General features: G+C 42.7%; 1 protein-coding gene across 3 annotated transcripts in view; it reads left to right on the top strand.

Annotated features, from left to right (window-relative positions):
* slc7a8a (solute carrier family 7 member 8a) overlaps positions 1–14,540 on the top strand; it is a 39,353-nt gene extending 24,813 nt beyond the window's left edge. For all 3 annotated transcript variants that reach the window (XM_029760320.1, XM_029760319.1, XM_029760321.1), the window contains 8 exons: positions 2,479–2,604; positions 5,350–5,503; positions 5,912–6,035; positions 6,390–6,493; positions 8,219–8,315; positions 10,057–10,206; positions 12,037–12,214; positions 13,020–14,540. In XM_029760320.1, the coding sequence (XP_029616180.1) occupies positions 2,479–2,604; positions 5,350–5,503; positions 5,912–6,035; positions 6,390–6,493; positions 8,219–8,315; positions 10,057–10,206; positions 12,037–12,214; positions 13,020–13,174 (1,088 nt within the window). In that variant the 3' untranslated portion in view covers positions 13,175–14,540. The remainder of the gene's footprint in view (positions 1–2,478; positions 2,605–5,349; positions 5,504–5,911; positions 6,036–6,389; positions 6,494–8,218; positions 8,316–10,056; positions 10,207–12,036; positions 12,215–13,019) is intronic.
* The last annotated feature ends 2,437 nt before the right edge of the window (positions 14,541–16,977 follow it).

The following is a 16,977-nucleotide window of genomic DNA, read 5'->3' as shown; positions in this document are numbered from 1 at the left end:
GGATTCATGCTGTTTTGAAAATGAGAGTATGAGACAGCCTACAGTAGGGCTGATTAAAAAGACTCCCTGCCCTGCAGCACAGATAAAAATAAAAAAACGTGCTGCCAAGTGGTTATGACTGCACTGGCAGGGGCATTTTGCCGAAATGTCCACGATGTATTCAATTACGTATGTTGCCGCTTGGCATCACCCTGTGAGAGAGCACATCTGTACTGTTCGTTCTTTGTTACACATAGTTGTTGTTTATATTTAGATGTGTGGTTAGACACACACAAACACACACACACACACACACACACACACTGCTCAACTCATATGTGGGTGTCTGTATTTCCTGTTTATCAAATCAGAGAGCAGAAACAGCACAGTCTTACTCCCCATAGCGAACACTGGCTCTCCCACACACCACTACCACTGTTGTGTCTACAGTTTGTTGCAGCTGTTATTTTGTTAGCCTGATCCAAGATTTGTACTTTATGCGCTTTTTACTCTCCATTGTACAACAATATTCAGAGGAGTTGGATAAAGCACACACAGATCTGGGACCAGACTAACTATGTGTTCCCGGCTGAGAACATGCCCACAGATCAGGCCAAACAGCCCCCTACCCCCTTTCCTCTCACTACCCCCTCAACTTTCCCCAATCCTCTAAACATCATACACTCTTTCACAACAATAAACTACTAATAAGCCCCTACTAACAAGCCCCTCCCTGTTGCTCTCCCCCTCTCCATCTGTGTCTGGCTGAGCAGCCCGTCTCTGTTCCTTGGCAGACTGTCCAGATGAGCTCGGCGGTATTTCTAGTGTGACGTGTGTGTTATGTCATGTGTGAAACAACAGGGTCTTGACAGGGTACTGTAAACCGTATTCAGCCCAGCCTGCAGCCAATAGCTGCACTAATAATACATCAACTGGTGGGTGCTTATGGTCATCCTATTTCACACATGTACAGGTGTGTGTTACACACACACACACACACGTGAATTGGAAATGTTTATTCTGCATAGCACAACTCCCCCTGAGACACCCACTACCGACGGCGACCCTGCACCAATTAAGATGAAGTGCCTTGCTCATGGGCACATCAACAGATTCTTCACCTTGTCGGATGGGGAATTTGAACTAGCGGCCTTTCAGTTACTGGCCCAATGCTCTTAACCCCTAGGCTACCTGCCGCGCCTATCGTTACTATCACGTCTAACATTACCCGAGTAAGTTAGTATCCTTATCCTTGCAACAGTATGTAAGCAGGTCTGCCAGAACAGCCCATAGACCAGAAGCCTATCTCCTGTTTCTGTAGCATAATGCAGCTTGATGTACAAGTACACCCCCTGGACAGGACGTTATTCCATTGCGGGGCCATGGTTTCATGTACTGCACTGCAGTACGAGAAAGGTGGAGGTGGGACAGAGTGCAGGACAGACACACTGAGCCCCAGTCAGTGTCTGTGGATACACTCAGACCCATGAGCCTTTGGCGTGTGCTACGTGTCATTGTGTCCGAGAAGTTGAGAGGCGAGGAGAGGGGGGGGGGGGGTCCTAGTTCGTTGTGATATTACAGACCCACTGGGCCCACACTGGTTGAATCCACGTGGTTTGCACGTCATTTCGACGGCGTGGCGTTGAGCCGGTAGCAAAGGTAGCTGCGTGCGTCACCTTTTGTGACACGTCACGACCAGTTGTGGCACAATGTGTGTTCCTGTAACTCTCGTCACACACACACACACACACACACACACACACACACACACACACACACACACACACACACACACACACACACACACACACACACACACACACACACACACACACCTTCTTCTCCCTCCTTCCGATCTCTATCCATCCGCTACTACTGTTTCTGTTTCTCAGTCTCTCTCTCCCTCTCCCTCTATTCCTCTCTCCTTATGTCACCATTTATAGTACTATGACCACTAGCTAGTGTCCGTGCGCTCACACTGATCGCTGTTGGAAACCCTTCCAAAAACAGAAGAGAAGGGAAATATCGTGTAGTCGTGTACTTCTCCCTTTGTGCATTGTTAGCAACAGATCTATGCTGAGTTGATGAGAATTCTATGGTGAGAATTCCTCCAGTCTACTATGTTGTTTATTGTACTGGGATTCGCCATTGTGTTCCTATGTTATTCTGGCCTGGCTAGTGTAATGTAGCAGAGAGCAGTGGAGGACATGAATGAATGGAGCACAACGCCCAGCGTGAATTGTATTGTGTTGATCTCTGTTGTGTAATATTTCTTGTAGTTCAATTTAATTCAAGCTTTATTGACAATTGCATCTTTCAATTGAATATAATTCAAGCTTCATTGACAATTGAATTCAGTTTAATTCAACAAGCTTTCATGGCATTATAAGTCCCTATCTTATATTGCCACAGTGACAACTCATAAGGATAAAAACACATTTAATCAATTATAACACTCTCTTCTCTCTCTCTCTCTCTCTCTCTCTCTCTCTCTTTCAGTTTTGTTGACGTGGGTGAACTGCTCCAGTGTGCGATGGGCCACCAGAGTCCAGGACATATTCACAGCTGGCAAGCTGCTGGCCCTGGCTCTCATCATTATCATGGGCATTGTGCAGATCTGCAAGGGTAGGACTAGGCACCATCTGTGTGTGTGTGTGTGTGTTTGTGTGTTTGTGTGTTTGTGTGTGTGTGTGTGTTTCCGTGTGTGTGTGTGCGCGCGTGCGTGCGTGTATATATCACACTCCATACCACAGAGTCTGCCCATCTCGCCATCTCTCTCATCTCTCTCTTGGTCCAGAGACACTAAGACACCAAACCCCACTGACATCCCATCACTGGGTCACTGTGGACTCAAAGTCTGGGTCACTGTGGACTCAAAGTCTGGGTCACTGTGGACTCAAAGTCTGGGTCACTGTGGACTCAAAGTCTGGGTCGCTGTGGACTCAAAGTCTGGGTCGCTGTGGACTCAAAGAGTGTGTCCCAAACGACACCCTAATCCATATATAGTGCACTTCTTTTCACCACAGCCCTATGGGCCCTGATCGAAAGTAGTGCACTATATACAGAATAGGGTGCTGTTTGCGACACAGACATAGCTTCCCTATTCACAGAGATAGAGGTCACAGTTCTGGGGCCTCTGATAAAACTCACAGAGCTAATAGAGTTTTAATGTGGTTTTCATCCCAGTCATGTCTGTGGGTTAGTTAGCATAACACTAATGAGGGTCAGTTATGAGAGAGACAGACAGAGACAACAGTGACAATAGGGCTGTAGACACAGAGAGAGGAGAGTGTTGGATTCTGAGTGTTGGTGTAAGAATACAATGGGTGAGAGTATGGGAGAATCACCAACCAGAGAGAGATGGGGACAAAGAGAGAGTAAGAGCAAAAACCGAGGGAGAGAGGCGGGGATAGAGGCAGACTGACAGAGAAAGAAGGAGAGGAAGAAAGAGGGAGGCAGAAAGAGAGATTAAGGATGCATGCATGACCTGTTCATATTGGCATGACGACGAAAAGATGAGACTAGGAGGAAAGGACAGAGATAGACGGGGTCGGAAGTAGACATGGTGTGCAAGCCAATAGTGGTTACTCTGTCTGTCTGTCACACACATGCACACACTGCGTCCTTATTGTTATGTCCTATGTGTGACCTGGCAGCTCCCTTATCAATCTGCATTGCTATAACAGAGGCAGTAGTAGTGAACCAATTTCACAAAGCTAAAATCTCTACACATCCCCAAAAAATCCTCATTCAATTTTTTTTTATAAATACGTATTTCACAAAATACAAAATCTAGGCCTACACCACTCTAAAATCTAGGCCTACACCACTCTAAAATCTAGGCCTACACCACCCTAAAATCTAGGCCTACACCACCCTAAAATCTAGGCCTACACCACCCTAAAATCTAGGCCTACACCACCCTAAAATCTAGGCCTACACCACCCTAAAATCTAGGCCTACACCACCCTAAAATCTAGGCCTATACCACCCCAAAATCTAGGCCTACACCACCCTAAAATCTAGGCCTACACCACCCTAAAATCTAGGCCTATACCACCCCAAAATCTAGGCCTACACCACTCTAAAATATAGGCCTATACCACCCCAAAATCTAGGCCTACACCACCCTAAAATCTAGGCCTACACCACCCTAAAATCTAGGCCTACACCACCCTAAAATCTAGGCCTACACCACCCTAAAATCTAGGCCTACACCACCCTAAAATCTAGGCCTACACCACCCTAAAATCTAGGCCTATACCACCCCAAAATCTAGGCCTACACCACCCTAAAATCTAGGCCTACACCACCCTAAAATCTAGGCCTATACCACCCCAAAATCTAGGCCTACACCACCCTAAAATCTAGGCCTACACCACCCTAAAATCTAGGCCTATACCACCCCAAAATCTAGGCCTACACCACCCTAAAATCTAGGCCTATACCACCCTAAAATCTAGGCCTATACCACCCTAATATCTAGGTCTACACCACTCTAAAATCTAGGCCTGCACCACCTTAAAATCTAGGCCTACACCCCCCTAAAATCTAGGCCTACACCCCCCTAAAATCTAGGCCTACACCACCCTAAAATCTAGGCCTACACCACTCTAAAATATAGGCCTACACCACCCGAAAATATAGGTCTACACCACCCGAAAATCTAGGCCTACACCACCTGAAAATCTAGGCCTACACCACACTAAAATCTAGGCATATACCACCCCAAAATCTAGGCCCACACCACCCTAAAATCTAGGCCTGCACCACCCTAAAATCTAGGCCTACACCATTCTAAAATCTAGGCCTATACCACCCCAAAATCTAGGCCTACACCACCCTAAAATCTAGGCCTACACCACCCTAAAATCTAGGCCTATACCACCCTAAAATCTAGGCCTATACCACCCCAAAGTCTAGGCCTACACCACCCCACAATCTAGGCCTCCACCACCCTAAAATCTAGGCCTACACCACCCTAAAATCTAGGCCTACACCACCCTAAATTCTAGACCTACACCACCATAAATTCTAGGCCTACACCACCCTAAAATCTAGGCCTACACCACCCTAAAATCTAGGCCTATACCACCCCAAAGTCTAGGCCTACACCACCCCACAATCTAGGCCTACACCACCCCACAATCTAGGCCTACACCACCCTAAAATCTAGGCCTATACCACCCTAAAATCTAGGCCTATACCACCCCAAAGTCTAGGCCTACACCACCCCACAATCTAGGCCTACACCACCCCACAATCTAGGCCTACACCACCCCACAATCTAGGCCTACACCACCATAAAATCCTCATTCTAAACCCCATTCGTTCGCTCTTCTTACCCTCTATTCCTCTCTACTCCTCCAGGGGAGTACTATTGGCTGGAGCCAGCCCATGCCTTTGAGCCCTTCCAGGAGTACGACGTGGGGCTGATAGCCCTGGCCTTCCTACAAGGCTCCTTCGCATACGGAGGATGGAACTTCCTCAACTACGTCACTGAGGAGCTGGTTGACCCCTATGTGTAAAGCCCTACTACAATTAGTCTATTCATGTGTCCCAAATTATATATTTTGATATTATATTTGAGAACTGGACTGATACCTATTGAATGAGACCTACATGTCTTTAATGAATGGTCTACCTTTTTGGTCTACCTTTTTGGTCTACCTTTTCCCCATCCCTCTCTCTATGTTTGAAATGTTCTTGTCTGTATGCCTAAAACTGTACATGTCAACATGTTTACACAGGGCACAGCCGTAAAAGAGATCCAGGTCTCAGTCTGTTTTCCCTGTTAAAATAAAGATTTAAAAAAAATGTAAATAAACAATTCTGAATTGGGCTGATACCTATTACCTACATGTCGTTAATGAATGATATACCTTCCCCCCCATCCCTTCTCCACCTCCCTCCATACCTCTCTCTACTCTAGGAATCTTCCTCGTGCCATCTTCATCTCTATCCCCTTGGTGACGTTCGTGTACGTGTTTGCCAACATCGCTTACGTCACCGCCATGAGTCCTCAGGAGCTGCTGGCCTCCAACGCTGTTGCTGTAGTGAGTAGCTCCACCCACCATCCTGCCAGGAGCAGGAAGCAGCTTTGGATTTATTCACGTTCAACCTCAGTATTAACAAAGGCCTCTGGCGCCCCCTTGTCGGTCACAGAGAGTTAATGGTCCTTAAATTCAGATTCAACTTTGAATTCTGCTTAGTGGAGTGGCATATCTGTACCATATTATCAATCAACTGATGCTACAATTTTAACTTTTAAGTGTATAAGTTTCAAACCTTGTGGTGTAGCTCTGTAGCAGTTCGTTGAATGTGTAATTGTGTGTTTCACCATTTTCTCTTGTCCCCTTTCTTCCTCCCTATATTCCTCCATCTATTCCTTCCTTCCTTTCTCCCTCCAGACGTTTGGTGAGAAGCTGCTAGGCGTGATGTCATGGATCATGCCCATCTCTGTTGCTCTGTCCACCTTCGGAGGGGTCAACGGGTCCCTCTTCACCTCCTCACGGTATTCTCCTCCACATTATTTATCTCTCTCGTCTATCTCTGTTTATCTTTATCTATCTCCATATACAGTACCAGCCAAAAGTTTGGACACACCTACTCATTCCAACATTTTCCTTTATATTTTACTATTTTCTACATTGTAGAATAATAGTGAAGAAATCAAAACTATGAAATAACACATATGGAATCATGTAGTAACTAAAAAAGTGTTAAACAAATAAAAATGTGTTTTGAATTTGAGATTATTCAAAGTAGCCACCCTTTGCCTTGATGACAGCTTTGCACACTTTTGGCATTCTCTTAACCAGCTTCATGATGTAGTCACCTGTAATGCATATAAATTAACAGGTGTGCATTGTTAAAAGTTAATTTGTAGAATGTCTTTCCTTAATGCGTTTGAGCCAATCAATTTCAAGAACTTTTAAAGTTTCTTGAAGTGCAGTCGCAAAAACCATCAAGCGCTATGATGAAACTGGATCTCATGAGGACCGCCATAGGAATGGAAGACCCAGAGTTACCTCTGCTAGAATGGACAAGTTCATTAGAGTTACCAGCCTCAGAAATTGTATCCCAAATAAATGCTTCACAGAGTTCAATTAACAGACACATCTCAACATCAACTGTTCAGAGGAGACTGCGTGAATCAGGCCTTCATGGTCAAATTACTGCAAAGAAACCACTACTAAAGGACATCAATAAGAAGAAGAGACTTGCTTGGGCCAAGAAACTAACGCAATGGACATTAGACCGGTGGAAGTCTGTCCTTTGGTCTGATCAGTCCAAATTTGAGATTTTGGGTTCCAACCGCCATGTCTTTGTGAGACGCAGAGTAGGTGAACGGATGATCTCTGCATGTGTGGTTCCCACCATGAAGCATGGAGGAGGAGGTGTGATGGTGTGGGGGTGCTTTGCTGGTGACGCTGTCAGCGATTTATTTAGAATTCAAGGCACACTTAACCAACATGGCTACCACAACATTCTGCAGCAATACGCAATCCCATCAGGTTTCCACTTAGTGGGACTATCATTTGTTTTTCAATAGGACAATGACCCAACACAACTACAGGCTGTGTAAGGGCTATTTGATCAAGAAGGAGAGTGATGGAGTGCTACATCAGATGACCTGGCCTCCACAATCACCCGACCTCAACCCAATTGAGATGGTTTGGGATGAGTTGGACCGCAGAGTGAAGGAAAAGCAGCCAACAAGTGCTCAGCATATGTGGGAATTTCTTCAAGACTATTGGAAAAGCATTCCTCATGAAGCTGGTTGAGAGAATGCCAAGAGTGTGCAAAGATGTCATCAAGGCAAAGGGTGGCTACTTTGAAGAATCTCAAATATAAAATATATTTTGATTTGTTTAACATGATTCAACATGATGATGAATATATTTTGATTTGTTGGTTACTACATGATTCCGCCCCATCGTGTGTTATTTCATAGTTTTGATTTCTTCACTATTATTCTACAATGTAGAAAATAGTAAAAATGAAGAAAAACCCTTGAATGAGTAGGTGTGTCCAAGCTTTTGACTGGTACTGTATATCTTTCTCTGTGAACTCTGTCTTTCTAACTAATTTCTCTTCTTTTTTTATCGATGTACTTATCCCTTCACGTCACCCTTTCATTACTCCGTATTGTTGTACTGCGTTAGATTGTATTAGTAGTTAACCTGTCTCTCTCTCACTCACTCACTCTCGATCTCTCTCTCTTTCTCTCGAACAGGTTGTTCTTTGCTGGAGCCAGAGAGGGCCACCTCCCCAGTCTCCTGGCCATGATCCACGTGAAGCGTTGTACCCCCATCCCTGCTCTGCTCTTCACTGTGAGTGCTAAATCCTTTCTATCTCTCTCTCCATCGCTCTTCCCCTCTCTCTTTCTTTCTCTCTATCTATTTATATACAGTGGCAAGAAAAAGTATGTGATCCCTTTGGAATTACCTGGATTTCTGCATAAGTTTTACATCAAATTTTATCTGATCTTCATTTACATTTACGTCATTTAGCAGACACTCTTATCCAGAGCGACTTACAGTAGTGAATGCATACATTTCATACATTTTTTTTTTTTTTCATCTAAGTCACAACAATAGACACAGTGTGCTTAAACTAATAACACACAAATTATTGTATTTTTCTTGTCTATATTGAATACATAATTTAAACAAAATAGATCTCAGAAGATCTAAGATTAAGAATTGTTGCCTTGCATAAAACTGGAAAGGGTTACAAAAGTATCTCTAAAAGTCAGTCCTTGGTAAGACAAATTGTTTATAAATGGAGAAATTTCAGCACTGTTGCTACTCTCCCTAGGAGTGGCCGTCCTGCAAAGATGACTGCAAGAGCACAGCGCAGAATGCTCAATGAGGTTAAGAAGAGTCATAGAGTGTCAGCTAAAGACGTACAGAAATCTCTGGAAGATGCTAACATCTCTGTTGACGAGTCTACAATACATCAAACAGTAAACAAGAATGGTGTTCATGGGAGGACACCATGGAAGAAGGCACTGCTGTCCAAAAAAACTTTGCTGCACATCTGAAGTTCGCAAAAGAGCACCTGGATGTTCCACAGTGCTACTGGTAAAATATTCTGTGGACAGATGAATCTAAAGTTGTGTAGTTTGGAAGGAACACACAACACTATATGTGGAGAGAAAAAAGGCTCAGCACACCAACATCAAAACCTCATCCCAACTTTAAACTATGGTGGAGGGAGCATCATGTTTTGGGGTTGCTTTGCTGACTCAGGGCCTGGACAGCTTGCTATCATCGACGGAAAAATGAATTCCCAAATTTATCAAGACATTTTGCAGGAGAATGTAAGACTATCTGTCCGCCAATTGAAGCTCAACAGAAGTTAGGTGATTCAACAGGACAACAACCCAAAATACAGAAGTAAATCAACAACAGAATGGCTTGAAGAGAAGAAAATACACCTTCTGGAGTGGCCTAGTCAGTCTTGACCTCAACCTGATTGAGATGCTGTGGCATGACCTCAAGAGAGCGGTTCACACCAGACATCCCAATAATTTTGTGGAACTGAAACAGTTTTTTAAAGAGGAATGGTCCAAAATTCCTCCTGACCGTTGTGCAGGTCTGATCCGCAACTACAGAAAACGTTTGGTTGAGGTTATTGCTGCCAAAGGAGGGTCAACCTGTTATTACATCCAAGGGTTCACACACTTTTTCCAACCTGCACTATGAATGTTTACACAGTGTATTCAATAAAGACATGAAAACATATAGTTGTTTGTGTTGTTAGTTTAAGCAGACTGTGTTTGTCTATTGTTAGATCAGATAAAATGTTATGACCAATTTATGTAGAAATCCAGGTAATTCTAAAGGGTTCACATACTTTTGTATATACAGTGGGAAGAAAAAGTATGTGGAAGCGTGGAGGCTATTAAGCAGCAAAGGGAGGACCAACTCCATATTAATGCCCATGATATTGGAATGAGATGTTCGACAAGCAGGAGTCCACATACTTTTGGTCATGTTGTGTACCTTATATTTTCATATACTGCACCCATATTGACCCATTCTCTCCCTCTCTCCCTCCCTCCCCCAGTGTCTGTCCACCCTGTTGATGCTGTGCACCAGTGACATGTACACCCTCATTAACTACGTGGGGTTCATCAACTACCTCTTCTACGGGGTCACTGTTGCCGGGCAGATCGTGCTGCGCATCAAGGCACCCGACATGCACCGACCGATCAGGGTGAATTTACTAAACGTTTCCAACAAATCTTCATTTAGAATACACTTTATATATACTGTATCTTATTCTTTCTCCAAACGTTTTATTTTACTTTTTAATTGGACGTCCCACTTTAAATATTTGTCATACATCTATCTTATTATGATATTTTAGCACACTACTCCTCTTACACCATTTAAGCTAGAAATTACATTCAAACTTTAAAATGTGTAGACTGGTCTGGATTAAGTTGCTTGCATACAACTTTTTGATAATATTTGTACTTTTTAACCTATTCCACTTTTTGTCCTTAAAAAAATGAAATCCTCCACTTGAATGGGATTTCTTCAACCTTCTAAACATCCCATTGTTATAAACTCCCATGACTTCAAACATTCTATTCACTGTCAACAATGTCATTTTTGACACAAATCAGCTAATTTGACCACTTTCCCCATTGTCTCACGTTAGATGAGTTAGACGACCGTCTGCACTGATCTGTCTGATAACGCGCACTCATGGGATAACTAAAAATAACTTTGGCTGTTCTAACATTCGAAAATGTTACCACTCAACCCCTTTCATCCTCAATGGAGTTAATCTTACCAAAAACTATAAACCTGTAGCTATTATTGCAATTTTTTGCATGAGCAAGTCTTACCTTTCCTAATTCTAAACTAAGGTGTTTTGTGGTAGTAGAATCAGTATTCATGACATTAGAAATGTGCACGAAAATTAGTGCGTCTGCTTGCTGAACCAGTCTCAAATCAATCCATATGAAAGAAGAGGCAGAGATGCTAACAACGCCAGTTCACACACTCAATGCTGTATATTCTAGCTAGCTAGGTAGTGTAGTGAAGTTGTAGCTAATGCACAAATACGTTTTCATGATATCTGTTCTGCTGTAATAGTGCGCCCAGTTCTACAGCACAGCTGACTGTCCTCTGCGCCATTATCATCTTGTTGGACAAATGTTGCAAAGTAGCGAGGCACAGTGCCAGTTGTCAGTCAGATACTGTACATGCTGATTTCTGAGAACAGTCCAATAACTTTGGTGCCGTTCAACTTCATCAACAAGCTGGCAAACAAGCTACCTAACGGCAATTCAAAGAAGCTTGCACTAGGCTGCTAGCTGGAGCAAGTTTGCTCAGATGATGGTTTGCCGTAGTAGCCAGCGCGTCATAGCTACTGCGATTTTTTATTTATTTAGGAACTAGTGTTAGATCGATGAGCAAAAATCTTGATTTTTAGAGATGAGTTCCACGTCCTACAAGACAGATCTGTTGAGGGACGAGCGTCGCATAGAGGTGTCACGGTATGACATCTTGGTCTACTTCTCTGCTATTCAAATCTGAAATCAGAATAGAATGACCTTCTACCGATCAAACGTTACAGCTGTTTTAGTAACGACATCAACTACGTGTTCTATTACCTTTTTTTTAACTACCTAACTTTGGACCACTTTCCCAGCACTTTAGACAAAACTTACCCTCATATGAAATCTTTGTCTATTTCTCTGCTATTTAAATCTGAAATCAGAACACTTCTTCCACTACCACAAGAATACTTTTAAAGAGCTAAATCAAGTCCCACAAGTTTACTTAATGTAAAAGTACCATCTAGTTTGTTTCTCAATGTTTAATTCCCTTTTGAAAATAGGTGCCAATGTTATAGCTGGCGCAAAGATTTTGGTAAATCTGACCGTAGGTATTTGAGGGCTTATTCTCATTGTGTTTTTGCATTATGACTCCACCGATCTCTCTCTCTCACTCTCTCTCTGTCTGTCTTTCTCTCTCTCTCCCTCTCCCCCTCCCTTACCCTCACCCACTCCCTCTCTCTCTCCCCCTCCAGATCAGTCTGGTATGGCCGGTCATCTACCTATTGTTCTGGGCCTTCCTGCTCATCTTCTCCCTGTACTCTGAGCCCATTGTGTGTGGCCTCGGCATGGCTATCATGCTGACGGGAGTACCGGTCTACTTCCTGGGTGTCTACTGGGACAACAAGCCTGAATGCTTCAACAGCTTTGTTGGTACGGCAACTTTATTTATTTATTTAACCTCTATTTAACCAGGCAAGTCAATTAAGAATGACTTCGTATTTACAATGAACAGGAACTTCCTTCAGATGAATTCAACTTTATTCAACCTTTAAAATCGTTGTTGTTTTTATTAACTCAACTGTCTCTCCAGTCACTTGACGTTATGTTTACGTCTGTTGATTCACAGCGTGTCACTACTAATCTCAGTAGCCACAACCAAATCAGCAATGTTAAGGCTGTTATGATAGACTATGGCCGTGTCCGAAATATGTGTTGCCTACTGCTTACTAAAACAACATACTGTGTACTAATCATACTGCATATCATTTAGTATGTACTGTGTAGTAATCACACGTAGGTCTCGAAAGACGATTCTCTTCCTCATTAGTGTGCAGCGAACTCTACTAGATGAAAAGCCGAAACAAGTATGACATCCTGGGATTTAAAGCATACTAGATTTTCAAAATTCCACTTACTATAAAACGTTATATTTTCCCAAACCCAAAATGCCTACTATTTAGAACGCAAGTACGGGTATTCAGACACGGCCACAGTTACTAATCTAACTATCTAACCCTGTGTATTTTCATGTTACATGTGCCAAGGCTCTATTGTACTGTGTTTATGATGTGATACTTAGAAACTTCTTTGCCTTTCTCTCTATATCAACTTTGCATTCACTATACCTTTGCAGTCTTCTGTCATCCTCTTGTTTCCCTCTATTTCTACTATGGATCCACTGACTAGTTTTGGAGTCTACACTAGTGTCCTAACTGCTCCTCTTCTCACTCTTCAGCCAAGATGACCTACCTGGGCCAGAAGTTCTGTGTGGTGGTGTATCCAGGGGAGACGAAGGGAGCAGGGAACGGGGAGGAGGGCGAGGAGCTGAAGGAGTCCCAGGCTCCTCTCTCGCAAGACGATGGGGAGACACAAAAGTCTGCAGACTGCTAAACACACACCTTTACTAGCCCCCCCCCCCCACACCACCACCACCCACCAACTCCTCAACACTCACACACACACACACAGACACACAGACACACAGACACACACAAACTCAGAGAAACACACTCTCATTGAGGTAGAGTCAGAGTTTCAGGAATATCACTATGGCAAAGAGGAGTTAACACTCATAGACTCAGAAATACTCTTAGTGACACACACTGTTTTTATGTGTTCATCCATCTGATTGTATCTTTGTTTCAATCACCAATGTTGTGCCAAATAGAGGAGGAGGAGGAGAGGAGGAGACCTATATAGACCTATATCCAGTCATTACATTTCAGTCTGCCACCTTTCAACGCTGCTTATTGCAGAAGACATATCCAACCTGACATCCTCACAGATACACGCTCATCTTTTTATCCTCTAATCCTTTCATTTACCTCCATAACTACTATTTTTCTTCATCCTCCTCATCTTCCTCCACACACCATGAGTGAGAGAGCGCTGGCCATTTTAAAGTACTCGTACTGTACTGTGGCAAATTCATCATCAGCATTTTTTTTTGCCACCTTTTGAATAGAATTTGCCTTGTCTTACTGAAAACACACCAAAGCTGTATTCCTTTATTGTCAAAACCATCAAATTCAGATAAATTCTTTGAATGTTCTGTTTCAAATACACTAAATACTGTCTGTGATTCCAAAATGTTTTTTATAATTGTTATATCACGTGTCATTGTTATTATATTCGTTTTTTTATGTTAGTTTTAATGTTTTTTTCTGTTCAATATCAATAACTTTTGGGTCTTCTTTTTCTTTTCTTTTTTGCAACAGCGAAGGTATACTTTTAAGAGCCTATGAGGGATCTGGTTCGGTGCCTTAGGTATTGGTATGTAATTGTTATCATTGATGTTGACAGATTATTTTATCCAGATATTTCTAAAGAGATTCAAAAAATAATAATAACGTTGATGAAAAAAACAAAGAAATGGCCATTCTGAATATTCCAGGTTGACTCAGTGTGTTTACTGGATACCTGAGGAAGATTTCATTAAAGGCAGACAACTCTACAAATGAACAGTCTGATGATTTAAAAGACTAGAAGCACAGACTAACAAGCCGACTACAGTTCTTACACCTATAGAGACACGGGGACACACACTCACATGCACATAAACACACAGTCGCATGTGCACGCCCTGGGAGAAAATTGTCAGAAGTTTAATTGTATGTGTAGCTAAGCTTACTGCAATGTAAATCAACACCAGTGGTGTGCTGGTGTTGATGTAAATGTCTATTATTAATGTCTATCATTAATGAGGTAATTCAGTATTTTTGTAGATTAATACACATCTATACATCTACTCTTCAAAGTAGTTTGATAGTGCTTTATTTAGTGATGTTTGAATTAATATAACTGATCATGTTTTATCCAAAAAAGAATAACTGGATAATATTACATGAATATAAAGTTACGTTTGTTGTTAAAGTGACGTCAGGGATTTAAATACACCCCCTATATGAACGAGAAATGTCCTGTTTATTTGTTGCCAGGTGACTCTGTAATGTACAGTATACATACACTACCGGTCAAAAGTTTTAGAACACCTAATCATTCAAGGGTTTTTCTTATTTTCACTATTTTCTACATTGTATAATAATAGTGAAGACTTCAAAACTATGAAATAACACATATGGAATCATGTAGTAACCAAAAAAGTGTTAAACAAATGAGATTCTTCAAATAGCCACCGTTTGCCTTGATGACATCTTTGCACACGCTTGGCATTTTCTCAACCAGCTTCGCCTGGAATGCTTTACCAACAGTCTTGATGGAGTTCCCACATATGCTGAGCACTTGTTGGCTGCTTTTCCTTCACTCTGCGGTCCGACTCATCCCAAACCATCTCAATCTGGTTGAGGTCGGGGGATTGTGGAGGCCAGGTCATCTGCTGCAGCACTCCATCACTTTCCTTCTTGGTAAAATAGCCCTTACACAGCCTGGAGGTGTGTTGGGTCATTGTCCTGTTGAAAAACAAATGATAGTCCCACTAAGCCCAAACCAGATGGCATGGCGTATCGCTGCAGAATGCTGTAGTAGCCATTCTGGTTAAGTGTGAATTCTAAATAAATCACAGACAGTGTCACCAGCAAAGCACCCCCACACCATAACACCTCCTCCTCCATGCTTTACGGTGGGAACAACACATGCGGAGATCATCCATTCACCCACACCGCGTCTCACAAAGACACGGCGGTTGGAACCAAAAATCTCAAATTTGGACTCCAGACTAAAGGACACATTTCTACCGGTCTAATGTCCATTGCTCGTGTTTCTTGGCCCAAGCAAGTCTCTTCTTCTTATTGGTGTCATGAAGGCCTGATTCACGCTGGATCCCCTGAACAGTTGATGTTGAGATGTGTCTGTTACTGGAACTCTGTGAAGCATTTATTTGGATTGCAATTTCTGAGGCTGATAACTCTAATGAACTTGTCCTCTGCAGCAGAGGTAACTCTGGGTCTTCCATTCCTATGGCGGTCCTCATGAGATCCAGTTTAATCATAGCGCTTGATGGTTTTTGCGACTGCACTTGAAGAAACTTTCAAAGTTCTTGAAATAATCCGTATTGACTGACCTTCATGTCTTAAAGTAATGATGGACTGATATTTCTCTTTGCTTATTTGAGCTGTTTTTGCCATAATATGGACTTGGTCTTTTACCAAATAGGGCTATCTTCTGTATACCCCCCTACCTTGTCACAACACAACTGATTGGCTCAAACGCACTAAGGAGAGAAATTCTACAAATTAACTTTTAAGAAGGCACACCTGTTAATCAATCAATCAAATGTATTTATAAAGCCCTTTTTACATCAGCCGATGTCACAAAGTGCTATACAGAAACCCAGCCTAAAACCCCAGACAGCAAGCAATGCAGATGTAGAAGCATGGTGGCTAGGAAAACCCCCCTAGAAAGGCCAGAACTTAGGAAGAAACCTAGAGAGGAACCAGGCTCTGAGAGGTGGCCAGTCCTCTTCTGGCTGTGCCGGGGGAAGATTATAACAGTACATGGCCAAGATGTTCAAACGTTCATAGATGACCAGCAGTGTCAAATAATAATAATCACAGTGGTTGTAGAGGGTGCAACAGGTCAGCACCTCAGGAGTAAATGTCAGTTGGCTTTTCATAGCCGATGATTCAGAGTTAGAGACAGAATGTGCGGTAGAGAGAGAGTCGAAAACAGCAGGTCCGGGACAAGGTAGCACGTCCGGTGAACAGGTCAGGGTTTCATAGCCGCAGGCAGAACAGTTGAAACTGGAGCACCAGCACGACCAGGTGGACTGGGGTCAGCAAGGAGTCATCAGGCTCAGGTCCTCCGAGAGAAGAGAGAAAAGAGAGAAAGAGAGAGACAGAGAGATGCATTCCAGGTGACTACCTCATGAAGAGAGAATGCCAAGAGTGTGCAAAGCTGTCATCAAGGCAAAGGGTGGCTATTGGCTACTTTTTTGGTTACTACATGATTCCATATGTGTTGTTTCATAGTTTTGGTGACTTCACTATTATTCTACAATGTAGAAAATAGTAAAAATAAAGAAAAACCCTTGAATGAGTAGGTGTTCTAAAACGTTTGACCGGTAGTGTATACTATGGATGGTGGTGTGGCCCAGTATACCAACAATGGCCTTGCTATTTGACCTTTGAAACACACATGTACACACACTGCTCTTCTTCAGATTTTATAACCAGTTTGAGGCCTTTTCAGTACATTCACACTGCCTTCTCCACACTGCCAAAAACCAATGAACACTC

The sequence above is a fragment of the Salmo trutta genome, chromosome 8, assembly GCF_901001165.1.
Source record: "Salmo trutta chromosome 8, fSalTru1.1, whole genome shotgun sequence".
NCBI classification, from domain to species: domain Eukaryota; kingdom Metazoa; phylum Chordata; class Actinopteri; order Salmoniformes; family Salmonidae; genus Salmo; species Salmo trutta.
This window is presented reverse-complemented; position numbering and strand designations above follow the sequence as displayed.